Consider the following 27,280-nt stretch of genomic DNA (forward strand, 5'->3'; position numbering starts at 1 on the left):
ATTAGGCAAACTGTGAAGATTAGAGAGCAGAGAATGAAGAGGGAATTCAGGTGCCCCATTTAACTGCTTGTCAGCTCCCACGACTAAAGTTTTAACTAACATAAACTTGGGGATAATCCGTGACTTTTGTTCAGCTATGTTGAACAATCCTCTATTAACAAAGAAAATTAATGTCTTACTTGACAAAGGTCTAGGGAATAAAACTGACATCAAGCTCTCTCAGAAATAAAGGAAATATTTACTTACTCTTTGGCTCAAGATTTCTTGAGTGAATTCCACCCCTTATCAAAGATCCGACATCAACTGAGTGAGCAAAATTGATTCCTATTATACTGCAAATCTACTGCAAATTCTATACTGAAGACAAAGAGTCAAAATGGCACCATACTGTTTTATTTCAACTTTCAAACAATATAAAGAGGTGACAACTTCTGATGCCAAATCATGCAAGTAATAATAAAGCAATGGAAAAAATATTAACAAAAAGACAATCATTAAAAAGTATTTCACATTTCACAGCAGTGCTTTGGCAGTACTGGCAAGTATTTCCGCGCAATTGCTTCGAACAACAGGGGTCTGAACGAACCCGCTGATCTTAACAGAACCACCACCACATTTTCTCCCTGATAGTTTACACTGAGTCACTACACACCACACTGCACCACTCACCAGACTTTTGTAAACCTCGTCTTAAAATACGTAACCAGGTATTGTGCGTCATCAGAAGGAAAACTAAAAACAAAACAGAGTGTGGTAGAAAAGTAAACTCTAATGTTTCCAGTAAGGCATCAGGGAATCACTGCTGGCTGGGCCCTTCGTGTTACCAGTTTAAAGAAAAGGTTTGATTTACATTTCTCAGCAAACCCAATATTCAGAAGCTTAACCAGCAGGCTCAAGTTAAAAGTTTAAAAGATAGTCCCCTTCTTTCTTTTGGTAAATATTTCATATAAAACATGAAATCAAGTCCTACATTATAAAAAAAATCTATTTTTAATAGTAAAAATATATGTTTATATTTCTCTTTTTAAAAAGACATTTAATAACAATACTTCAAAAGACTGGATTTAATCCAACCCTCTACCCTGCCAGCTGTCCACCTGGCAAAGACACATTAAGGCAAGGGCTCCTGGAGAGGCATGTCCACCTCGGCTGTGGGCTGGGGACTCAAGGTGAACACACTCCGCTCCTGCAGGGTCAACAGAAAGGCTTCTCCCTCACGTTCACTGAGCCATCCTGCATCCCGAAGTAAACTCGCTCAGCCATGTTGATGAACAGGCCTGTGTCCACCACGCCTGCAGGACAAAGCACGGAAAGAAGCATTAAGTTTCAGCTTCCCAAGGCAGGAAGACAATCAAGGATCAGAGAGTCAGTAGGAGCAACTCCCACGAGCAGCACTGGTCAAAATGACAAATCTAAAGCCTTTCCCTCTCACATAACAATGAAAAGAGATTCTGATTATTTTTATTTCTTCTTGCAATCCCCTTCTCCTCTCCCATTGTGGCTTTCTTTCTATATCCAAATGTGCCAAGCTTTTTCCTGCCTCAGAGCCTTTACTCATGCTATTCCCTTTGCTGGACTAGGATTCTTTGAGCCCTTCAAAGGGCTGGTTCTTCTCTGTCCTTCAGATATCAGATGACAAGCCATCTTTTCAGAGAGACCCTCCGTGACTATTCTAAGTAACCCTTACTCCCAGTTATTTTCAATCACACTATCAGCCTTAGATGTTTTCCCCACAGAGTGCAAGAAGATATTTGCAATATATATACACCTAACAAAGGACCTACATCAAAATATATACTCTCTCCAAATCAGTAAGACAATCTAGTAGAAAAATGGGCAAAAGACTTAAAGACACTTCACAAAAATGGCTATACAAAATGGCCAATAAACATAAAAAGTAGTGCTCAAACTAATTAGTCAAAAGGGAATGCAAATTAAAACTACAAGATACCACTACACACTCACCAGGATGAGTATAATAAAATTTGACTAGGCTGCAAAGACACTCCCACACACTGACAGTGAGAGTAATCTGGCAAAATCACTTTGGAAAATGTTAGTACATCTTCTAAAGCTAAACACACTCATACCTAATGATCCAGCAATTCTACTCCTAGGTATATACGCAACTGTTAGACATACATAAAGTCATCAAAAGACATGTATAAAAATGTTCACAGCAGCACTTTCCTAACAGCTAAAAACTGGAAACACCCAAATGCCCATCAAGAGCAGAATGGATATACAAACATGTTTTTTCATACGCATAAAGACGCAGTACTATTCAGCAATGAGAATTAACTACAGTTGTAAGCAATCTTTACCAAAAATATTTACATATATACACACATACTACAATGAGATAACACAGTTCAACTATCAGAAAAAAAGTCTGACGGACCAGTGTGTAGGGAAAGTGGCACCTGCCTATGTTGCTAGTGGAAGGATGAACTAAGTGGTACAACCCATGGAGGGCAATTTAGCACCATCTAGTGAAATCAGATAATCTTATCCTTTGATCTAGTAATTCTCTTCTAGCAAAGGACTGGAAACAAATATCCACTAGTGGGGATCTGGTTAAGTAAATTATGTGACAGCCATAAAACGGAATGCCATACCATTATTTTAAAAAGAAGAAAGAGGAAGCTCTTTTGTGAGCCATTATATAATAATTTCCAAGATGGAAAAAGGTAGGAAGCAAAACACCTATCTAGTGTACCGTCACTTGTGTAAAAAATGATGGGGTGGGGAGAGGTTGATTTGCATTTATGAAAGACCAACTCAAGGACACACAATTTTGGTAACATTGGCTGCCTCCAGACAGGGGAAAGGTGGAGGGGTGGAAGGAAAAGACTTCTCACTGTTTACTCTTGTAATTTTCAACAATGTAAATTACAAAAGATAAATAAAATTAACACTTCCAAAGACAGCCCCCAAGACATCAATAAAATCCTCCATCAGCAACGCGAAGCCATCAGGTGGAGAAAAGAGCTGCTGAAATTGTGCTGACACAACTGCAGCCTCCCAAAGATAAGCAAAGTGGCCACTCAGAGGCCATCCTTTTCAAAAACTCTGTAATACAAGGTGACAGCTTCCGCCTGATCTAAAAGAAAGTCAAACCAGGTTCAGAAAAGGCTTCAAAGAAAGAGCAGAGATGAAAGGCAGCAGTCTAAGCTCTGATCTTAGAGCAACCTCTCTTCACGTTATCGATGCTGCAAGCGACTGAATCACCCTCCCTGGCCTCTACCTCAAAAATAGTGGAAAGGGCAGAGGTGGCTGAATGTGAACACGGGGGAAAGAAGCCCACTAGCTTTGGCCCTTCTATAGAGCCTCTCTGCTCTGGGTGTAACCCAATGGAACATCCAAGGGAGTGATCAGCCACGCACCAGTTCAGCTGTCCTCTAAGTGTCCTCACATACATGAATGTACACGGGACAAGGACAGGATGACAGGGACAGACAGGGAAACACCCTGCTTCTCCTCCCTTGATCTTGGTCCAGCAGCAAGTATTATAATGGACCAAATCGGGAAGAGAAAGAGAACAAGCCACACTGATGATCTTGGGGGCACAGTACTACATGATTTAATATCTAGCCTCTCTTTTTTCATTTTCTTCACCTTAGGTTCCTAATAAAATTCAGAACTCCTCTAGGATGTAGCTTCTACCTACTTGCGTGGAGAGCAAATATGGGAGAAATTTCCTCATGAAGGTCATCTCAATGTCTCAATAAGCCAAGAAAGGTCTGAGCAGGAGCAACAGAGCTACCTAGTGGGCACTGCAAGAAATCCACCTGCAGCTGACACTGGTGAGCCATTTCCTCCACGGTCCCCTGAGTTTGTTTGCATTATCATTAAGGACAAATTCTCCACTGTACCAATAGTGACCTCTATGTATTCTCTTCTTCCTGCCTTTCAGCTCTTTAGTTCTTTCACTAAGAAGTTAACACTAAGTGAGAGAATAACCATAATTCACTTCATCTTTTTTACTTAATAAATCAGACTTAAAAAGACTGTCATTAGAAGACTAAAATAGCAGACTAAGGAATGGTTGGAAGAATTAGCTCTTCATTACATGGCATATATTCACACCATTTTCATTCCCAAATAGCATGGATAACTTAGAATCTAGCATATTTAATTAATGGTGAAGATAGTATCCTTTCTTCCTAGGAATATTTATTCATTCAACAAACACTCCCTTGTCTCCCAGGCACCACTTTAACTCATTTAATCCTCCCAACAATCCTGTGAGGTAGGTACTAGTATTAGCCTTTTTCACAGAGGAAGAAATTGAGGCAGAGATGTTAACTAACTGCTCAAAGGTCACACTGATGGAGCAAGGCTGGGTTAGGATCCTTACCCAGGCAGTCTGCTCCAAAATCCACTCACAGCCACTACAATCGGCTAACCCTTATCAGCCTCATTAGCCAGTTCTGGCCCATTCCATGTCATGGAATATTCCCAGTTAGAATCTTAGCCTCTCAATATCATAAGACTGGTATCTCTCACATCTGCCTTCTCCTTTTAATCCCCTCGTATGAGCCCTCAATACCTCCTCAGGTCTGGACTCATAATTCACCTCCACACTATCCACCCAGCCTTTATCCAGGGCCCCAGATCCCTGGTACAAGCTGCATTAGAGGCTCTCCACTGCTCCAAATATTCACGTCACACAACCCCTCCTCAACCTAGCACTCAAGGAAGTAAGGACTAAAAGTTTACGGTCTAGAGGCAGACAATCTAGGGCTCCCATCTTGGCACTGCAGACCTTGAGAAAATCATTGAACCTTCCTCCATCCACATCTTCCTCTGTAACTAGCTCATCAAAATGGAGAATCAAATGAGACCATCTTTAAACACTTAGCACAGTGTCTAGATCACGCTATGCTAGGGCATAGGTCAAAAGCCACCTCTTCCCCATGGAACTTCCCTACATTCCCCAAAAAAGAAGCACCCTATGTGCACTCTAGACTCTCGGTATTCCTCTAGCAGAATTTAGCACATTCCATCTTACTTGTGGGCATGGCTTCCACACAGCCACGCACAGCTTCAACTGGTTTACATCAACTCTCCTTTAGGGAGACTCCATGTTCTATAGATGGGTGCATTCCCTGTAATGTGGCACAGCATCTTGCCTGTGGTTATGTATCCAATGAGTGTGAGTGAATTGAGTCATTTTTCCCCACTGCTTAACAAGCGAGCCCATAAAAATCAAAGAGGCTACAGTCAAGCCCATAAAAATCAAAGAGGCTGCAATCAAGCCCATAAAAATCAAAGAGGCTACAGTCAAGCTCCTGGAAGGAAAGGCTCTATGAGGAGAGAGCAGACTTATTTCAAGGCAAGCCCTCTCTGACACTCTATCAGCTCCAGGCCTATCCCAACTGAAACGGGTTGTGAAATGCACAACCAACAAAGTTGCTAGGTAAGCAATAACTATTCCTGGGGGGAAAAGGCAGAAGCATGAAGTTAGAAACCCCAAACATGGTATAAAGGAAATTCCTCTTTCCAACCAAGTCTTACAAAGCCCACGTCCATTGTGCTCCTATGGCCAAAGGCTGAGGACAGTTATGAAGGGCATAGGTGTCTACACTCAGTGAACACCACTCACATTACCTGGGATCATTTTGATAACTGTGTTCACTTCACTCCATTTGTGTACTCGGTCAAACTTCCAGTCCAGGATAAAATTCCCATTATCCGTCACCACAGGACCCTAGAAGATAATTTGCCACATTTACAAAGGATGTGGATACAGGTAGGCAGAGAGAGGCAGAAAAGTGGAGGTGATAACCAAAGATAAGCATCTGAATTAATGCACTCCAACCAGTACTCCCGCCTCGTGCTTTCTAGAAGGCAGTGCTACAAAGTAGTACTGAGCAGGAGCTTTGGAGTCAAAATCTGAGTCTTAAAGCCACAGAGGTATAGGGCCGGCCCCGTGGCATAGCGGTTAATTTTGCGCGCTCCGCTGCTGGCGGCCCAGGTCCGGATCCCGGGTGCGCACCAACACACCGCTTGTTGGGCCATGCTGTGGCGGCGTCCACATAAAGTGGAGGAAGATGGGCACAGATGTTAGCTCAGGGCCAGTCTTCCTCAGCAAAAAAAGAGGATTGCCATGGATGTTAGCTCAGGGCTAATCTTCCTCACAAAAAAGAAAAAAAGCCACGTAGGTATAGATCTCAGAGGAGCCATCAACCTCTGTGAGCCTTACATTCTTCCACCGCAATAAAGGGATAATGATATATACTTCCTAAGGCAGCTTATGTATAAACCACATGGGAAAGCCCTTACAGTAAAGGCTCAACAATTCTTAGCCGTTATTAGAGTGAAAAACTACAGCAACAGAACAGGCTACCAACATGATGTAAGGTTCTCACAGCTTCACATTAAGTACCATCAGTAACACAAAACAAGACACTGCTATTTCACCCATCACCTCCCCGACCAGGCAGTCCCATCAAAAAGACAGGAAGCAGAGATGGTTCTGAGGTCAAACAAGCAGGAGGTAGTTTTCGTTCATTAACCCACTGTGGGCACTAGACAGCGTTTAGGATCAGAAGTGTTGACAGAACGCTACAGTCAAAGGGAAGGAAACCAGGACTCCCTTGCAGACTGGAGGAGAAGGGGTGGGAGGTCAGGTAAGAACGCCACAAAGGCGGATGCTGCAGTAACCCCAGCTGTGAGAGAGAACCTCCAACAATCCCCTCCTGGCCTCTCAGCTACAAAGGGAGCCTGAGTCAGAGCGCTGTACGACCACTATGATTAGGACTATGATTTTTAAAAAGTCACAGAAACGCCAAGAAGAAAACATATCAAAATAAAAATTCATCAGGGTAGAGTTACAGATAATTTGTTTTCTATATCTTCCAAATTTTCTATGTAGTTATGTCTCTAACTACAGTTAGTTTTTGGATTTTTACTTTTGCTTGTTTGCTTATTTAAACATAAGATGAAAAAACAGTTCTGTTCAACCCACTTTAGCAGCTGAAGAGAAACATTTGGATTACATATCTGGAGTGTATCCCTGGGGAGGGGTTCACATTCCCCAAGAAACTCTACTTCCTGTCACATTTAACCACAGAATGAGAAAAGAGGAGGAAAAAAGAAAATTATATCACTAAACTTGAAAAACTTTCTGCCCCAGGGGGGCTTCCCAAAGCCTGTTTTTAGCAGCTGTCAATCAGGGTGGTCCAGGCCTCAGGTACAAAGGTCAGATCACCTGAGGAGGGTCAGACCCAAAGGGGAGAGAAAGAATCATTCCCCAGTTTGTACAGAGGATATGCACTGCACTAAGTACAGTCTTATCTACATGAGTTTGAATATAGAAACCAATAAAGCCAGCACTCTAAAAATAAACCAATAAACTGATTAAAAATAAATGAAAGCTGACTGCTCAGTCTAGGCACAGAGGACCTAACCAAAGCAGAAAGGAGGACACCACACCTAGAGCCTACAATGCCCTCCTGAAGCCTCCCTGGCCACTTACTGCCTTGTTGACGGCCATTCGAAGTTCGATCACGCCCCCAAACTTCTGGGTCACAGCTCGGCTCACTGGGACGTAGGCCATTGGGATGACCTCGATGGGGATTCCCTTGTGCCACTGATCCCCAAGGTTCTTTGAATCTTTCCTGGAAAGAAAGAGTCAAAAAGTACAATAAATGTAAGTAAGTTCAATGGTACAAATAAACACCAAATTCAGGCATGGGGTTAACTATATGGTGAGAGGGCAAGGGAAGCGAGCAGGGACAAGTATACAGGGCTTCAAACATACTGGCTATGTTTTACTATTTAAGAAAAGAGGTATTTGAAGTAAATACAAAGAAAATGTTAAAATTAGATATGACTGGCTTGTGGTTATACAGGTGTTTATTATTTATGTTCTTCCCACAGCTATAATCTTTCCTAAGTAAATATATTTTCCTTTTAATTAACATGCTCAGCACAAGTGCCTTCTACCAGACTCCTTGAAAGAGAATCTGAGAGCCTGGCAAACACTGTCCACCACACAAGTCACGTGTGGCCCCAGAGGAAGCAGGGCGTGCTGAGTCACTGTCTGTGGGCAGGGCTTGCTCTGCTTCCTCTGAGACTCCCTTCAAGGATCAAATGAGTGGTATATGAGCACACACTCTGTTAACAAGGGTGACAAGCTGTTTCCTCCTCCTTCCCATGGACACATGAAATACAACACCCACCTTCAGCATGAAAGCAGAACACAGTCCTGCAAGACACTGCCCTAAGTCCTAGCCATCAGTCTCAGAAAGTCAGACGGCCCCCTCATTTCTCTACTTCCTCCTCTATAAAACGGGGACGAGGCCTGGGGTCTGATCTACCTACTCAGTGGACAGTTCAGAACACTGAACATTGTACCTGAAATCAGCAATCACAATGAAGCGACTGGCATACCCAGCCACAATTTTCTCCTGGGTCAGGCAGCCTCTGGGGATGGGAAGAAGCAAATGAACACAGGGGTCAGACAAAAACTCAAATTTAGGAACTAAGGTCAGATACAGGAAACCCAAATCCACTCAATTCTGGCACTTAAAGAGAAATTTAATTTTTAATTCTTAGCAGAACATCCCCCACTTCATCGTGCTATGCAATGGACTGAATTGTGTCCCCCTCAAAATTCATATGTTGAAGCCCTGACCCCCAATGTGACTATATTTGGAAGATGAGGCCTCTAAGGAATTATGGTTAAATTAGGTCATATGGGTGGGATCCTGGTCTAATAGGATTAGAGTCCTTCTAAGAAGAGACACTAGAGAGCTCCCTTTCTCTCTCTCTCTCTGCCATGTCAGGCCACAGTGAGAAGGCAGCCATCTGCAAGCCAAGAGCCTCCAAACTGTGAGAAATAAGTTTTTGTTATCAAAGCCACCCAGACTATGGTATGACTGTGGCTAAGACAAGCTGCTTCTAGTAGTAAATAGACGATGGAAACATTAGCCTGCGTCTGGGAGAAATGGTTCCCCAGTCAGGCCAGGCATAATCCCATCTAAGATGCATCTGAGAGGAAGCACTGTGCTTAGGGAGAAGTCATCTGAGCAGGACATGAATGGCAGGGTCTGTAACTTGAGAAGGACAAGCATTGAACAACCTGCTGCATTCGCTATCTGACAGGGTGAGGAAGCAGAGAAAGCACAGTGAGATTTTAAAGGCATTTTGTGTCATTCCATGCTCTGATTATTAGAACCCAGCAGAAAAGGACTTCACCTTCTTCAACTCACCATTCCCCACCCTCTAAATCAACACTTAAGAAACACCCAATAAACGTTCTCCAAATGAATGAATAAATATATCATTAACTGCTAACAGATGTAAACGCAGCTTTAAAGCAAAGATCACACACTGGTGCCCACAGACCTAATAATCTACCCCAATAATATGTTTGGTTTAGCCTGTACAGTTTTTGACGTTTGAATCAGCAGAAGATTGCAGACACAGAGAACCCATTAAAGATGAATAATTTCACTAAAGAGGCCCAGATTCTTAGTCACCAGATTGCTACTAAGGGGCAGAAATGCAAAGCTGGCTCCACAGCCATATGCTATCAACATCCTAGTAGAAAAACAAACTCACATACACCACAGTGGCAATTTGTTTCTTCTGTATTCCACTTGGCTTTGCTCAAGATTAACTGGCAGATACTCTTTAGCAAGAAAGTCCTCACCACACTCACCCACCGCCCTTGATGAGATTGAGGTCAGCATCTACTTCATCAGCACCATCAATGGCGAGGTCAATCTGTGTTGGGGGGATGGGAAGATACAAAAACCACTAAGAGCCTTTTAAGGGGAGGCTCTCAGCAAAGTTTGAACATGCAATAGCCCATTGAATCCTTGGCAGCCCTATTAGCTAGGTACAGTTATTCCCACTTAACCAATCAAGAAACTGAGGCTCTGAGAGGTGAAACTGTTCCACTAGGGTCACCAGGAAACAAATACGGGGCCTGGGAACCAAATCCGGATCCAGCTCTTACCTACAACATTACACTCCCTTTTCTCTTTGATGGGCTTCTTTGTGGACGAGCTGGAATTACTGAGAGCATGCAATCTCAACATGAGTGACATCATCCCCAAGTACAGAAAGAGATATACAGCATATCTGTGGTATTAGAATTTCAATGAAAGCAGCAATAATAGAAAAAAGGCTGAGAAACACTGATTCAGAAGTCTCCATATTAATGTGGCAAAAACACAGGCAAAGAGCCAGTGAAGAGTTATAAAGCTGACACACATGTGATGTGATCTGGAATTGGAAATTATTTGAGGCAACCCTACTACGACCCCACCAAAGCACCTGTCTGGGCTTGCACACTTCCTCTATTAGGAAGCTCCATTCTCAGCCCCAAAATCAATTGAGGGGCTAATGGGCTCATTCATCTTTCAAAATTCAAAATCAAGGAAACTATGTATTTCTCATCACTCCTGGTACTCTGCATGGACAACGTGGGAGCTTCAAGTACAGTCTGTAAGACAGCAATATAAAAAACTTCAGGATACAGGGGCTGACCCAGTGGTGTAGTGGTTAAGCTTGCACACTTTGCTTTGGTGGCCCGGAGTTCGTAGGTTCAGATCCCAGGTGCGGACCTATGCACCACTCATCAAGCCATGCTATGGCGGCACCCCATATACAAAATAGAGGAAGATGGGCACAGATGTTAGCTCAGGGCTAAACTTTCTCAGCAAAAAGAGGAAGATTGGCAACGGATGTTAGCTAAGGGCCAATCTTCCTCACAAAAAAAAAAAAACCTCAGGGTACAAATTCAGTTCAAGCTGCAGTTAGAACTTGCCCGGCATGGCCAGCATGGCCTACAATGCTTCAGCAGGGCACTCTTGCTTCCATCCTTTCACAGACCTGCCCTTTGTCTGAAGTTGAGGCCTGCACTGCTCCTCCCCCACCCTGCAATAAGCCCAGGGTTGGGCTGCACTGTGGCAACTCTCTGGGGCCTAGAAGGCTGCAACCATTTCTGTCTGGGTTACAGGCCCATCTTCAGCCCAAATCACTCTCCTCACAATGCTAACAGTTGATTCAGCCTGCGCCCTGGCTCTGCCCCCAGAAATCTCCCAGTAAGCCCTTCCCATGGTTCTTCCTTAACCCAAGGCCTTTGTATACCATGATGACTAGGTTACTAGATCACCATCAGGCCTCACCCCCCAGGGTGGGTTTGGGGCCACCATCATCCTGCCCCACTATTCCAATCCAGCCTGGCCCCTACCCTTTCCCCCACTGTGCACCACCACATTCCACTCACTTGCTCCTAATTTCTCCAGCCAATCTGGGCACTGTCCACATATGCCCACCTGCTGCCTGGAATTGCTCTCGTGGTTCCCATCTACTCTGCTTGGGAATGCTCTCTCCTGCCCTTTCCACCCAGCCTTCACAGCTCTGCTCAAACTTTACCTCTTCCCACAAAGCCCTTCTAAGTAGCACTGCTCTATAGCCAGAATCACCCGAATTCAAATTCTGGCTCTGCCACTTACGCAAAGCGTGGACTTAGGCAAATGGTTTGCCTTCTCTGTGCCCTCTTCATATTTATAAAATGGGATAATAATGGTATCCACCCACAAGACTACTGGAGATTAGTTTACTATGGGTACAGCACTGAGCACCATGCCTGGTATACAGTAAGGGCTCAGTAAATGTTAGCTATGACCATGCTGCTCCCCCTCATCAATTCAATCTCCTCTGGATTTGCCTGTGTGTTTAACTGTCTTTACCATAAAACTCAATTTTAATCTGTTTTCAAACGTCCATGGCTGCCTCAGATGATTACTTCTTATCTCCACTTAACGGTAAGCTGCATGGGCCAGCTCACTCTTCTACCTCTGTACAAGGACTGCAGGAAGCCCTGGGTCCAGCCTTGGACTTGACAAATCCCCCTTCACTACACTCTTACTGAGCCCTCACAGGGAATATACTGGAAACTAAGCACTTCTCCACTTGTGACCCCAGCCAGGATTAATACTCAAGGTCTCAGGAGAAAAGCTAGTATAACTAACTGACCTTTCTCCTAGAGTCACGAGATATCCAGAGCCCATGAACAAGTGACAGCCATAAAAAAGGAGACAGAAAGACACAGCAGCCTGACTCTTACCTCTGGGTGTCTATCCAGGTCACTGAGAGTTAAACCGTGTTGCAGGATGAGCTGACGGGCCTGCAGAGGACAGGAAAAAGTGCCCATAACCATTTACTCTGAGCACGTGACAAGGATTCTCAGAATTCTTTTGGATTTAAGTGTCAAACAGCGAGTCCTGACCAAGGCTCCCTCCCAATTCCCAACCTGGCCCACCAAGAGGTAGAAGATCTAGCCCCATGAATGGCAAAACTAAGTTAATTCATCCCAGGAGCCGGAGTCTTGAGATGACTGCAGCACAGGCCAACAGCTTAAGTGCAACCTGACAAGAGACCAGAAGCCAGAACCACCCAGCTAAACCACTCCAGATTCCTGACTCTTGGAAACTATGAGATAATAAATTGTTGTTTTAAGCTGCTAAGTTTGGAGGTAATTTGTTCCATAGAAACAGATACCTAATGGAGATGGTGTTAGAAAAGTGATATAAACTGCATACAGTTCAGTGTGATATTCTATCATGCAAATAAAACTGTGTGATGTTTTATGATTTCCACTGACTTTAAAAGCATCTCATCAGGACAGCAGGATTTCAAAGGCAGGGCAATGTTGCTGTTTTTTGTTTTTTTTTTGGTGAGGAAGATTAGCCCTGAGCTAACATCTGTGCCAATCTTCCTCTATTTTGTATGTGGGATGCCGCCACAGCTTGGCATGATGAGTGGTGTAGGTCTGCACCCAGGATCCGAACCCACAAACCCAGACCACCAAAGCAGAGTACACCGAACTTTAAACACTACACCAAGGGGCCAGCCCCCCAAAAGAGGCAATGTAAAACCACTCATTTTCTAGCACTAAGCAGGAATTACAGTATTGTCTTTGGTCCCCTGGGTGCCCACTCATCTTGTTCAGGGTCCCCAAGGGATTTAACTTCAAGGAAGCTCTTACAGCATGTACTCTCCTAACTCCCTATCCTATCTACCTGGAATCCCTCCTCCACTCCCTATTCTGACAGGCTGGGGCACACACCTGCTTAGAAAGAACCTCTCAGCCCCTTAACCACTCTCTCCCTTCAGGCTGCCAGCACTGAATCTCCAGGACTGGGAGAGTTTCCCAAGACCTAGCTGTCCAAAACTAAGTCCACAAAGTCACAGGAGAACCAACCATCCTCAATTCCAACCTTTAACCTCAGTTCATAGTATCCTCTCCACAAATCCAATGGGATTATACACATATCCTTCCCCACCATGGCCAGATGAGGGACAGGGGATGGCTCTATCTGGGCACCTCTCTTCCTTCCCTTCCCGAAGTGTGCTCTTCCCTTATCTTTCCCCACATTTAACTGGCCCTACTGCTTTCCTCACCAGCCCCTACTATTTTATGGTGAAAGAGCATTAGACATGGACACAAAATACTGTACTTGCATTACTAACGTATTACTTAACGCCCTTTAGCCTCAGTCTTTTCATCTATAAATGGAGATAATATGCCTTGAGGATAGAGACCATGTGGTCATCTCTATATACTCCATGGTGCCTAATACAAGATACACTGAAGTAGTCACTCAGTGAAAAATGACTGCATCTAAAACCACACTTCCCAGGACCAATCCCCAGTCAATAAACTCCTCTCCTGCTTCTGACTCTCTCACCTACAACAACCCTAGTGCACAGCCCAAAGCCACACCTCCATGTCCTCAGGGACCCAGGAGATTCAGCAGCAACTGCCAAGATGCAGACTGGAAAGCAGGACATACCTGGAAGGAAGTGGGAATACAGACGAGGTTCAGATTCTCTTGTTTCACTCTTTCAGCTGTGGAGACAAAAGCCGTGTGGGTAGTTTTTCACTCTCCTCACTTTACTTGTCATGTCATGTGCACACTTGCTCAAACCCAACAGAAAAGCAAAGGCCTATCCCCCACTGACAGCTGCCTTTCATTCTGTGCCCCCACCCTTGGTGAAAAAGTTGGTGAACAATGTCACACATCACAAGAGAAGGACACTACAAAGTCTAAGGAGGTTAAGTACCAACCACAGAAAGAGCAGTGTCAGCGTTTGCTGTTAGTATGTGCCTGGCAATACTCAAAGAACTTTGCACATATGAACTCTTTTAATCCTAACTACGCACAGATAAGTGACAGCTATTATCCCCATTTTAGAGAGAGGAAACTGAGGCAGAGAGAGGTAAAGTAACTGGGTGGTTACACAGCTAACAAGACACAGAGCTGGGATATGATCCCAGGCAGTCCAGCTCCACAGTCTTAACTACTTCCCTATATTGCCTTTTACAAGGAAAAGGCGAGAACTTGACTTTTACACTTAGTAAAAAACATAATCATTCGTAGGCCCCAGAGGGCAGTTAAAGGGGGTTTATTTATTCATTTTGGATTTGTACCTTTCAGGAAAACTTGATTTTTAAAAAAAAGTCTTAAGGAAAAAACTGTCTTATTAAAATTTCAAGTCTTTTTAATCATTGGTCTGCATCTTGGGAGGTTTAGATGCCACTATTATGAAATCCACAGTAACTCTTGCACCCTAAAATCCTCCACACACTCAGTGCTAACGTAAAACGTGTGCAACACTAAAACCCCTATAGGGCCAACGAGAAGGCTTCCAGAAGCCATCACACCAGCACCACAACCACTTCTTAAAGGCAAAGCGTTCCTGGACTATCTCCTGAGCACTGCCCCTTGGCACCCAGAAGAAGCGATCAGCATTCAGGCAAGCCTCTCCTCTGGGCTTTGTTCTTACAAACAAGAGCAGGGCAGTAAAACCTGTTGAGCAGCCACAGGGGCTAACAATTCCTGAGCCTTTCCTAAGCACAGAGACGCCCTAATCAGAATGAAGTCAGCACCTGCAGGAACCAGCCACCAAGTGCAGGCGCCTCATATCCACTCCAGGGTCATGGACAGGGCAAGCCTGGCTGACCTTGATTTGTTTGCCTGAGAAACCCACAGGCTTCAGAGGGCTTGCCTCAGTGTCCTTGCAGCCACACACCAGACCACTGACGATGATAAATTCTGTTGCGACCTCATCATAAGTCAGCTCCACCCCTCTAGCTGAGCAGAGTAAACAAAACCAGGCATCCCCCAAAGATAGTTCAAGAGGCCCAAGAATCCCTCTCTCAGAGAAGAGCAGAAGCACTCAGCTGACCTCAGGCAGGCACCCCCTCTCCCCAGCTGCACACTGCTGGAGCCAAGCTAGGCAGGGGCCAAACCTGTGCCCCGCTCCCCACCTCCTCTACCTTCCCACCCCCATCATCCCACACAAAATACCCAGGAGACAGCCCAAGAACATACCTATTCGTTGCACAGCATGAACAATTGTAGAACCACTTCCAATTCCCAGCACTTGGTTATTCTGCCAAAAAGGGGAGGAACAACCAAAACTTATTAATACCATATTTTACTCCCTCTTCATCCCACTTCCTACAACTATAAAATTATTATGAACAGCAATTCACCAACATGGATGCAAGGTAGGTACCGAGTCCATTTTACAGAAACATGACCACTGAACCTCAAAGCTGCACTTTATCCTAGTGCCCTGGGGGAATTTATCAGCACAGTCCTCCTCCTTTCATCTCTGACACTGACATTACCATTTCCTCCTGTTAAAAGATAAACTGAGGCATATTAAAAATTTTAAGAGTGTCAGCAAAAATCAATTTGATTTGGGCAGCATCCAATCTAGCAGATAGAAAGAAACTCCTAGGAGCTATACAAAATGAAAGACTTTTACAGCCAGGAGGGAGCAGGAAGAAGGAAGTCATACAAGGCAAAAAAGCAGGTTGGTTATGGCAAGGTTACTTTCCTTTAGGGGATGGTAGAGGTCCATCAGGCAGATAACCTAACTAGTGCTGATCAGGCAATGCCTGATCGAATGGTTTAAGATTCCATTTCTGGGAGAGCCGAAACTGTAATTAAGTCTCAGTTTGATGACATGGGGCTTAGCATAAGCGACTCCATTTGAGGCCTGTTCAACACTCTCTGCATCCTATCAGACAAAAGGCTTGGCTTACTTACAATACACAGCAACTTAAGTTGGCCTCACAAAAATGGCCTGCAGATGAGCACTGAAAGATTCCTGGCCAGCCCCAGGCGGGTGATCAGAAAGCAAAGGCCCTAGGAAGAAACAACAGAGTCTAGGTGCACCCTGAGAGCAGAAAGCAGAAGTTTCTGGCTTCAGTGCCTTTTCACACAAGCTTAACATCTAGAAGGCAGGGGACTGACCACAGGCACCTTCAAGTTGGTGGCATCATAGGGAACCTCAGGGACACATCAAGCCCACCATCTAGAGTTCCCCTAAAGTCAGCAGAAGAGGGGAGAGTCTGAAGTAACCTCAAAATAGCAATTCACATCAGCAACTGTCCAGTTGATGCCAAGGGGTCCTCATTTTGCACAAGCCTGCCTCAGACAATATGGGAAGAAGGCGAAGGCGTAGTTAGGAACATGAGAACTAGTCTTCACCTGCAAATAGAAAGGATTTGTAATAGATACAGACCACTTCCTGAGTACAAAGGTCAAGAAACAGGCATCGCACTACTGAGCCTGCCATCTTAACAAAGGGGGAAGGTACCTACGAGCAGACCAGGAGCAGAGTAGGGGCCCAGCGAGGTCAGTTAGACCACAAATAGCAAAACAAGCTCAGGGTAGGAACAGTTAGGAACTAATGTGACCTCAGTTCCTAAGCAACTTCCTGGGAGCAATCTCCTGCCAGTCTAAGGCAAAACAGCTAAAAACCAAAGCAGCAGCTACCATTAAGCACCTACCAAGAACATTTATAAATGTTAATATAAATCAAATCTCACAACCACCCCCTGTGACCTTAAGACTCATCATCCCCTCTTTAGAAGTGAATCCAACACTGTAAGGAAAAATTTAAGACTTAGAAATGAACAAGAGACTCCTGGATGTCCTCTCAATGGCATGCTGGAGCCTGCAGGTATTATGTGATCCTACAGGAGTGTATGTCTTTGCCTTGGACTAGACCACTTTACAACTCGAGAGAGAGACTTGAACTCCTAGATAACTGTTAACAATGCAAATTAGGGGGCCGGCCCCGGTGGCGCAAGCGGTTGGGTGCACACACTCCGCTGCGGCTGCCTGGGGTTCGCCGGTTCGGATCCCAGGCGCACACCGACGCGCTGCTTGGCAAGCCATGCTGTGGCGGCGTCCCATATAAAGAGGAGGAAGATGGGCACGGATGTTAGCCCAGGGCCAGTCTTCCTCAGCAAAAACAGAGGAGGATTGGCAGATGTTAGCACAGGGCTGATCTCCTCACCAAAAAAAAAAAAAAAAAAAATGCAAATGAATTGTTTTGTGAGATCCAACTGACTACTACCCTATAGACAGGTCTTGTAAATTTTTGTGTGTGTGTGAGGAAGATTAGCCCTGAGCTAACATCCGTTGCCAACCCTCCTCTTTTTGCTGAGGAAGACTGGCCCGGGGCTAACATCTGTGCCCATCTTCCTCCACTTTATACGGGCCTCCTCTTTTTGCTGAGGAAAACTGGCTCTGGGCTAACATCTGTGCCCATCTTCCTCCACTTTATACGGGCCTCCTCTTTTTGCTGAGGAAAACTGGCTCTGGGCTAACATCTGTGCCCATCTTCGTCTACCTTATACGGGACACCGCCACAGAATGGCTTGACAAGCAGTGCGTCGGTCCGCACCCGGGATCCAAACCCGAGAACCCCGAACCCCCGGCCGAGGAAGCGGAGCCCAGGAACTTAACCACTACGCCACCTGGCTGGCCCCTATTTTAACAGTTCTTGAATGCATCTAAATGTATGGTTCTTTGGTTTTTCCTGTAACAGGTTGTAGCATCTTTTCGTTCCCTCATTAATTTAATGAGTTACATAAAATCTCTGAGATGTTTGTTTTGTATAAGTATCATGATTTTACCTACAGAAGGCTTTACCCATCAGCCCCCATGTTTGCGACCTGATGGAAATCACCTTTACTAGCTCATAGTTCCAAAGTCACCAAATACACCAAGGGGCCCTCAAAGCAGAGCTTGTGCTAGGTCAGGATTCCACCCGCGATGATGACCTCAAGAAGGCGATGCATCCAATGGTCATTTGGCTCCCTGGGCAAACCTCGACAGCAAGGTCTTCAAGACAAGTAAATAGTACATCACAACACAAAAACATTCAAAATTGCTGAATATCTGAACATGTAAAAATCTTCAAGTAATGAGAAAATGTTGATAAATAAATGGCGAGCAATAGGATATATTGGAACACATTAGGAAGCCATTTGGTGTAAAACTAATTCAGCCTGACCTTGTTTTTTTCCAAAAGGGGCCTGTAGCCTCTGTTCATTCATTGCATATCTGCTTTAAGCAATTAACATGTCCCAAAGACAAGAACGATGCCCTTAAGATATAAATGCAACTTCCCCCACATTGGCATTTCCTTAAGGATAAGCATTTCTCCCTAGGCTAGGATTTGATTGCTGTGCTCATCCTATGACCACCCAACTCGAGACAACAGCCACGCCCATGGAGACAGCAGACCTGATACCCACCATGTCCATCAATCGCAGCGCCGACGGGTCAATGTCATGGCTATTGTAAAAGGGACATTGCAATCATATGTGATAGATGCTCTTTGATGGTATATAACTACTCTGTACACCCCACTTCTTTGGAGTGCTCCATTTCTTTGTGAAAGGACTCTCCCGGGCTATATGGTACTCAAAAGTTGGCTCATAATAAACTCACCCCAATTTTGATTTACAGATTGGTTATGGATTATTTGCGTCGACAATGTCTTGACTTATTAATGCCTAGGTAGGCTTGACCTGACCTTCACACCTGACCTAAAGCTGAGAGCTCTAGTTACACAATAATTCACCGCCAGATTCCTCATTACCATGCTCAGCCATACACTCACGTCACCCAGCAGGCAGGTGGCACACAGATGAACTTGGGTGAGTCAGACAAGCTCTTTGCAAGGTTCCTCCTTGGCTTTCGGAGGAGGCCAGGAATTACAAGGGCCTGCCAGGCCCAAAGCTCTTCAACCATGTGGTCCTGCTACCTTAGAATCAAATGACTGGCCCAGGAATCGGTGTCCCAGCCAAAGCCAAACATAGGTAGCCAAAGGCTGCTTGTGCCCAACAGCAGAAGGCTGCCAAGCAGGCTCTACTGGAGGAGCAAGCCCCTTCTAATGGGCAACACTAAACCACATGTTGTATGTGCAACATCAAAACTTCAATCACCTTGTCCAGTGTAGTAACCTTGGAAATATGTCTTCTGCTGACCAACTGGAACCACTGCCCAACAACTTCTTCAAGGTTAATCCAGTCAAAAAACAAAGCCCAGGCTCCAAAGACAACAAACGGAGCTACAGACCTTCAGGAGAGCATGGCCCTGCATGGTGACCTATCCTGGGTGGCTACACTCCCAGAAACAGGCAGACCTGAGTCCAGGGTGGCTACCCCAAAGATTCAGCTGAGAACTCTCCAAGGTCTCCATACACCCAGACGTGGAAGTGGTCACCACAATGGAACACCAGTGGGCTAGGGGAAGTGGAAACCTGACACCCCAGAGAATCTAAGCAAATGACCACCAATAACCCCACAATCTCCATATTTGTGTCCACACTCCACACAATTCAGCGAACATTTACCAGTAGGGCTCACTGTGGTCAACACTGACTGAAGATAAGGTTAACTACCCTCTAGGAGCTTACACTTTAGGGGGATGGCAGAAACAAACACACAGATGACTAGAACATACGACACCAGCAAAAGGCACCTAAGAGTTATAAAGTGCTACAGAATCAAAGAGGAGCTACCTTCCTCCCCTTAGGAGGCTAAGGAAAAACTGAAAGGAAGAAATGGGCTTCGAACCAAACCCTAAAGGACATATATGATTTTAAGAGGCAAAGGCACAGGACAAGAAAGAGCATTCTAGGTTGAGGGCAGTGATGTTAAAACACACACCATACGCCAGTAATCTGACTTTTCCAATGTTCTGGAACATGGGAGAGAAGAGAGCATTAGAAGGAAACAAGACTGCGGGCTTAAGGACAAGAACCAGAGCCTCTTATCTGTGTAGCCCCCCCACCTGGCTCAGTACATAGGTCGCAATAGACATTCCAGATGTGTTACACAAAGCTTAGGATGAGGCCACCTGAAGGCCACTGTGACAAGAGCAGATGAGAGCTTCAGAAGATGATCATACATCAGTTGGGAGGTCTACAGAGGAGACAAGATAAGGGCAACTGCAATCCTCTGGCCACGGGGAGAGCCTAAACCAGGAAAGTTGGCAGATCAAAGGGAAAGGTCAGCTCTAAGAACATTCCAAAGGTGGAATCAACAGGACTTGGTACACAACCTACCTTGATAAACTTACACAAGTGAGTAAACAATTTCAAGACACAAAGTGCTAGAGAAAAATATAGTCTTAGATGGGGCAAAGGATACCCCCTAGGGAGGGCAGCTAAGCCTTGAGAATTAGGCACATAACTATGCTCAATATACGTGTGGATTTGAATTAGTTAGCCTGTTTGCAAAGTATCCAGGACCTGACTCTCCTCCTCCCTTTAGCCACATTTCTGGCCACCACACCAACTGCCTGACAAACACTAAGGACTCAATAAATACCTGGCAAATGAACGAAATGAATAAATCAACGTTAAAGAGCAGAAAACACAAAATTCAAGTAGTGATGGCATCTCAGGAAAGAAGTTTGGTAGGGAAAGTGGGTGCAACTGAGATTGGGGTGAGGTGCTCCCAAAAGGCCAACAGAGATCTCCCCAGGATCACCTGGTAACTTCATGGAATAATGTGGCTGGAATCCAGTGTTTGGGGGCTCTAGCCTGAGGTAGAGGATTGCAGATTTTTATTTGACCAAATACATAACTATAAAACAACGGTCAGGGAGACGTGTGCCACCAAATATTTATGCAAATAGGTTAATAGGAAAACTAACACATAGGGCTTTTCTAATTGTATAGCTTTCATTTACCCGTCTATTAACTATACACTTTATCCAGGCATTTTGAAATTTCAGCTTATTGTCCCAATTTTGCAGCTGAGGCACTGAATCCCAACAGTAGAGCCAGATTACACATTTCACATTATCTCTGTGAATTCCCATAGAAAAATCCTACTGCTCACCAGATTTGGAATAAGTTACACCAGAACAGGGCAGGCAGCCATGGAACTGGTGTAAGGGCACTGGAACAGGAGTTGGGGCACTGGAACAAGAGTCACTTGGTTTGGGTTCTGGAAAATCCTTGGCCATTCCTTCTACAGAACACGCTGAGCCACAGGTTACCACACTGGCCTCTCCCCCTTAATCAGGCTGTTTGAGGATCAAACATCATCTATCTATGCAAAACTGTAGTAAACTAAAGCTTTATCAAATGTAAAGAACTATCATTAGAGGAGAAAAGTGAATCTGATACGACTTTCTAAGAAGCAGAAAAGACAAAAAGCCAGTAAAGCCAAGAAAACTCCACCTAAGGGCAGAGATACTCCACTTGGCTCCCGAAGTACTATTATTAAAATAATTAACTTGATTGGTGACAGCAAATCCACTCAGGTTAAACGACTCCACAAACAGCACCACACCCGGCGCTTGACAAACAAGTGGGGCCACGACCTCACCCAGTAACAGCTACAACATCTCCGCACCAGACGTTAAAGAACAGCATCCTCCAGGCTTCAAGCGTCCCCCAGACTGTCAAAGGGAGCAGGTTTAAAGCCCTTTGGCTCTGTCTCTCCTTCCCTCTGGTGACTACACTCAGAAGCGGGCACGCGCCAAATTAGAACCTCCTTGGAATGAAATTTCAAAGCACTTTTCAAACCGGCTCTCCACTGACTTCCCAGGACACTGAAGGGAAGGCCAGACCTCTCGGCAGCTCCAGAACTCATCATGTTCCATTTGTCAATAAGGAAACCACACGGCAAGTCCCTTCCAGTCCCACTCCAAACGTCAGACACTACCAGGCTCCACTCTGTAAAGTGTTATCCAGCCGGACAAGGAGTCTTTAGACAGCTCAACTTTCAAGGGACTTGCCCCCAACCGATTCCATATCTAAAAGGCCTTTAAGAAGCTGGGACGAAGCGGGTCTAAACCTGGGTAAAGCGCGCACCCTCACCCCTCTCACGCAGCCCCGGCCCTGGCAGCAACCAGGCGCGCCCCGGCAATGCCGAGAGCGCGCAACATGAGCCTATCACGGCGAGCACAGGCGCCCCACGCCCCGAGCTGCTCACCCTCACGTGGTTCTCCACGGCCGCGCGGCCCGCCAGCTTCTTGGCCTCCTCGGCCTTAGACATCGTGGAGGTGCCCGGGCAGACGCTTTTAGTGTCCCCGCCACTGGTGTTTGTGTTGCCGGCGCGGCCGCGGGTCCCGAACTCCGCGGGCCCCGGCAGCCGCACGTGGGAGCCCGGGACGCCCCAACCGTTCCCGCCTCCGCCAGAGGCCGCGCCCCCGGCCCGCCCGGGCAGCGGGGCCAGGACCCGCCCGTAGAGGGTGCTGAAGGCCGCGGGGCGCTGCATCCCGACGCCTCACTCCAGCCTCTGCCACGGTCCCGCCCCCGGCTGGTCCGGAAGTCTGGTCGCTCACGTACACGGTCCGCACCCGCTGCTGCGCGGGTCTTGCTGGGAAATGTAGTTCTATGGCTTCGGTAGCCCGAAGCCGCGCCCCAACCTGAACTACCAGCTCCACAATGCTCCGCGACCGGGTGCTCAAATCGCCGGCGGCCGCCTTGGGCACGTCAGCCTGTTTGGCCCAAGAAGCCGCGGTCGGGTGAATCCTAGAGGTTGTCTGTCCGCCCACTCATCCGAGAAGTGAGTGTTAGACGTGAGCCTGTTGTTTTTCCGGCAGTAAGAACATGGCCTTGGACGAGACATCAAGGCAGTCACTCTTCTGGAGACGTCCTTTTGGGAGTGACTTCTCCAGACTCACTCCCAGGGAAACGCATATGCGGGCTCCGGGGCCCGCTGAAGTCCATCCTGAGACCCCCGCAGGCCCAGGACTACAAATTTCGAGCATCCCGCCTTAGACATTATTCTGCACTCGGCAGTATTGGATGTTTTGCTTCATCCATAAAGAGCCTGCTCCCGCGCATACGAGTGTGCCTTGAAGAGATCCCCGCAATCCTTGTTGACTGACAAGGACTTGCACTGAATTTAACAACTTGCTCTTTTTTTCTCTGCCTGTAAGGTGTCTTGCCGTAGGAATAATAAGGGACAGAGAATTCTTATTGTCTCCATTTTACAGGCAAAGAAGTTAATGCTGACGCTAGGCATACCGACTACTTGGAGGTCCTTAAAAAAAAAGCACGTAGCCTTTGTGCTTTTTGTCCATGTTTGTGAAATCCCTTCTGTCTGCCTATGAACTCATTTCTTTCAAATACTCCAGGCCTTCTCCCTCTTCTGTGTGCAAGGCACCAGTATAGACCCCTGTTATTGCCGTCACCTGGATTCTGTTTGCTGTGTCCTCTGAAGCTGTCAGCCCCTGGACCTCCACCTTAGTCTGCAGGAGGAAAAGTTATTTGAGGTGATATTTGAATCGTAGGTTTTAGGCAGAATTTGGAAAGTAGCAGAGTCTGGCTAAGACAAAGGAAAAAATATCTGGACCCCTGCTACAGTGGGTCTTTTCACAGTTGAAGGCCTCTTAAGGCAAACGTGTGACCTTTTCTGCATCCTCTTCGGGGCAGTCTTTCCCCCCTTCAGCCTTCTCTACTCACTACCAAAAGGTTCGTGGAGCAAAAGTTAGTGGCCAATCTCTGCTTTACCACTCCAACCTCAGGGCATTTGCACTGGGGCTTCCCACCACCTTAAATGTTCTGCCTGCCATTCTGCCCATCTCTGCACTGCAAGCTCCGTCTTATCCTTGAGACTCAGCTGAAATGCCATTTCTTAAGAGAAGCCTTCCTGACAGCCCTATTTAAATTGGGTTCCCACCCACCCATCCTCTATCACTTTACCCATTGTTTATTTCCGTCATAGAACTTTCCTTGATCATTTATTTGTTTACTTAGTTTTGTACTTATTTATCATCCATCCTTTCTAGAAAATATTTCTAAGAGGGAACTTGCTTTTTCCCTACAGCATCCTCAGTGTGTCTGACATGTAGATGGTCCACAACAAATACCTAAAGCATGATTAAATGATTGAATAACAGAGAGATTTCATGCCTCAACCCCACACTTCACCTTCAGCTGTACAGAATTTCAATCCCTGCACACATGCTCTTACCTCCATGTCTTTGCACACACTATACCCTTCTAACTCTCAGATGTTCTTAAGGACTCCACTCTATTACTTGTTACTCTGTAACCCTGAACCCCACTGCTAGCAGGATTGGCTGCTCTTCTGTGCTCCCAGTCAGCTCTCTCCTCTCTGTTACAGTCCATCTTACTCTATTCACTTGACTGACTCAAAAGACTACAAGTCTCTTGATGGCAGAGACAGTCTATTCCTCAAAGAATGCACAGTGCCTAGCTCAATATTTTGGGAGTGAGCAGTGTTCTACAAAGGCCCACCTGTCTGTGTCTGTTTTCTCTTTCCTTCTTGTTGCTCTTCTCTCCATCTTGCAATCATTTCTCATTCCTGCCCCACTTTTAACCCTTCTCCTTAGGTCTGCCATTGATGGCCAGTGACACTTCTGGCCATTCTGAAATCCCAGTGGCAGCTCACAAGGCTGAAGACTATGCTGATCCTTGGAATAGTATGGACATTGTGTTCCTATGACACTTTTCCTTTACGTATTTATTGATAATAGTGCCAGGCACCATGCTAAACGCTTTGCAGATGCTATCACATTTTATCTTACCAACTCCAAGAAGTGGGTACTATTATTCCCATTGTACAGATGAGGCATGAAAGAAGTTCTGATTTACCCGAGGTCATGCTGCTCGTAAGTGAAGCTGAACTGCAAACCTTCAGTGACTGTAGGACCAAACTTTAATCTAACGGAATCACCTAGGTGGAGATTTATTAATTGCCCCCACATACACCAATATAGCCCTAAACTTTGTATAAACCACACAGGTAGTGCCTTTTATCTTTAAATTCACTAGTAATAGCAATGGACCTTAAGACAAAATGGTTAATAAGGGGAAAAAAGAAGGGGAAAAAAACCTATAAATGAGGAAGTACTAAATGAAAGGATGCAGTTTTTGGATGCTGGAGCACTTTCAGAGTCTCACAAAGGTGAGATCAATGTACTTTATAAGTTTAATAACCCACTAAAAATTCTGGGTTTTTTCTAGATTACTCACATTGGAAAGAACCACCCGAGGCTCATGTTTCCTCTCTTTCATGGACCCTGATATCCTTGGAAAAGAGTTTTCAGGGCCAGAATGAAGGATCACGGGGCAGAGCCCACCATCCTGCACTATTACGGTGGTGCGAGAGAAGTCCTTGGGCACCTCACCCCCTTGATGACTCTGGTCTGGTCCAGTCTGAGGGAAAACAAAGGCAATGGGGCACTATGGCATTTCCTGTGATCCCAGGATGTATGCTCCCCCAGGGAGATACACAGCCACCATTGTGTGCCTGCCTGGGCTTCAGTGAAGCAAGAAAAACTCTCTCTCTCTCCACTTCCCTGCCTCCCTTCTCTCTCCCTTCTCCCTCTCTCTTTCTTCAGAGTGTTCATTTGGAAGAGAAGACTCCCAGGGAAGACTGTAGAGAGCTACAAAGCAGCTGAGGATCTGAGGATTCTGCCAGAGACTGGAGGGGGGCTAACTCAAATGCGCGTCAGGCTAGGGTTTGGATACCCTAATTTTATTCAGCAGTTAGACTAATTTAGAAGTAGGTACTCAAGCTAACATCCCCTTAGCTCACATCTGCCTAGCACCTAACTCTCACACCCTTAGAATGGTCCTTTGGAGCCTCAACTTGTGGCCTCCGTCACTGCATCCCATTTCTACAAGGGCAGGTTTTATTGTCTACTAATAATTTTGACTGACAGTTAAGGCCTTGGAAGACAATGAGACCTTATTATTCTTGATGGTCTAGTGATCAGAATGAGCCGTGGTTAATACATCAGTGTTACTGCCTTGCTATACATTTGACATTGGAAGGGAGCATAGAGCAGTCTGTTTACCAAAACCAAGTCAGCTGGTTTCCTGAAAAAAAAAAATGTGTATAGAGCAATTCCTTCCTGCTGTGTGAAACCATTCCTTGCTCAAGGATCAAGTTACCTTTTGAAATCTTTAAAGCAGTGGCTGTCAATCTGGAGTGATTTTGCCCCCAGGGAATATTTGGCAATGTCTGGAGACATCTTTGGTTGGGGGGCGGGGGGTACTGGCATCTAGTGGGTGGAGGCCAGGGATGCTGCTAAACATCCTACATGCACAGACAGCCAGACACACACGAAGAATTTTCCCACCCAAAGTGTCAATAGTGCTGAGGTTGAGAAACTGGCCTTCAAGCACCCTTGAGTGGGGATTCACGGATAACTCATCCACCCTGTGCAGCTCGTGTCACCTGCTTCACCATACCCGGAACTCCTACGTGATCGGCCTTCTCCAGTCCCCTCCCATCACCAGGGAACTCCCCACTTCCCGTCGTCACCATCACCCTTGTTGGTTGTTCCTTGTTCCCCACAGCACCTTCAGGAGTTCACCTCTTCTCTTTGGTCAAGGTTGTCACTCAGTTTCATTGATATTTTTCTCTGGATGAGGCTGAAAGAAGCTTCAGATCCATGTAGGTAGAGGAGGAGGAGGCTGAAGGAAATCAAGCTTTGCCTCGCGGGCATGGGTGGGGAGTGCAAACATCCACAAGAAGGCTCGTCCTTTCCACACCATCAGATGGATCAGCTCTGGCCCTCATGCCTGCACTATCACCCCAAGAGCCTATCTCAGTTCAGCCTTGAGCAGCATCAACCTGATTTACCAGGTACCTGGCCCCAAAGAAGGGAAGGATTTGTGTCCCACTTCAAGAAGGAGTCAAGAGAGGAAGAAAATAACCTGTTCTGCCACTTTAGTACATAAAGGAGTTCTCCAGAGAAGTCAGAGGGGCACTTCTAAGACTGGACCACACGTTTTAGCCATGGACCTTCTTACTGCTGACTCCCTCAGGTCTCTGCCCACTCAGAGTACCACTGCCCCGATCCTCAGCCCTCCAGTTCCCACCTCATGCCCATCATATCATCCTATTCTGCTCTAACATCATCTTGTTAAGTAATCTGTTTCTTTGCTTATTGCCTGTATTCCCCCTTGTAGAATATAAGTAGAAAACTTGCCTTTCTTA

At 45.7% G+C, this 27,280-nt stretch overlaps 1 protein-coding gene across 2 annotated transcripts; it reads right to left on the reverse strand.

Annotated features, from left to right (window-relative positions):
• Nucleotides 1-371: 371 nt before the first annotated feature.
• Nucleotides 372-22,610, reverse strand: RPIA (ribose 5-phosphate isomerase A). Of its 2 annotated transcripts, XM_004437244.3 has the most exons (9): nucleotides 22,292-22,610; nucleotides 15,363-15,423; nucleotides 13,821-13,876; nucleotides 12,092-12,151; nucleotides 9,674-9,738; nucleotides 8,365-8,433; nucleotides 7,484-7,625; nucleotides 5,614-5,713; nucleotides 372-1,292 (listed from the first exon to the last, which is right to left on the reverse strand). In XM_004437244.3, the coding sequence occupies exons 1-9, from the start codon at nucleotides 22,574-22,576 to the stop codon at nucleotides 1,195-1,197; spliced, it is 936 nt and encodes a 311-aa protein (XP_004437301.1). In that variant the 5' UTR covers nucleotides 22,577-22,610; the 3' UTR covers nucleotides 372-1,194. The 2 variants fall into 2 exon arrangements, with proteins under 2 accessions (XP_004437301.1, XP_087292570.1); XM_087436444.1 differs by lacking the exon at nucleotides 12,092-12,151.
• Between the last annotated feature and the right edge of the window lie 4,670 nt (nucleotides 22,611-27,280).

The sequence above is a fragment of the Ceratotherium simum genome, chromosome 11 (assembly GCF_057802395.1).
Source record: "Ceratotherium simum simum isolate JZ-2026a chromosome 11, ASM5780239v1, whole genome shotgun sequence".
Classification (NCBI taxonomy): Eukaryota; Metazoa; Chordata; class Mammalia; order Perissodactyla; family Rhinocerotidae; genus Ceratotherium; species Ceratotherium simum.

Bases quoted from the DNA above. Each gene is read 5' to 3' on its own strand.
- RPIA (XM_004437244.3), bottom strand. From the start codon at position 22,576: ATGCAGCGCCCCGCGGCCTTCAGCACCCTCTACGGGCGGGTCCTGGCC. The intron at 15,424-22,291 runs GTGAGCAGCTCG...CCTTTTTGGCAG, and splicing joins CCGTGGAGAACCACGTGAGG to AATAACCAAGTGCTGGGAAT. The intron at 1,293-5,613 runs GTAATGTGAGTG...TTTGTCCTGCAG, and splicing joins AGTTATCAAAATGATCCCAG to GCGTGGTGGACACAGGCCTG.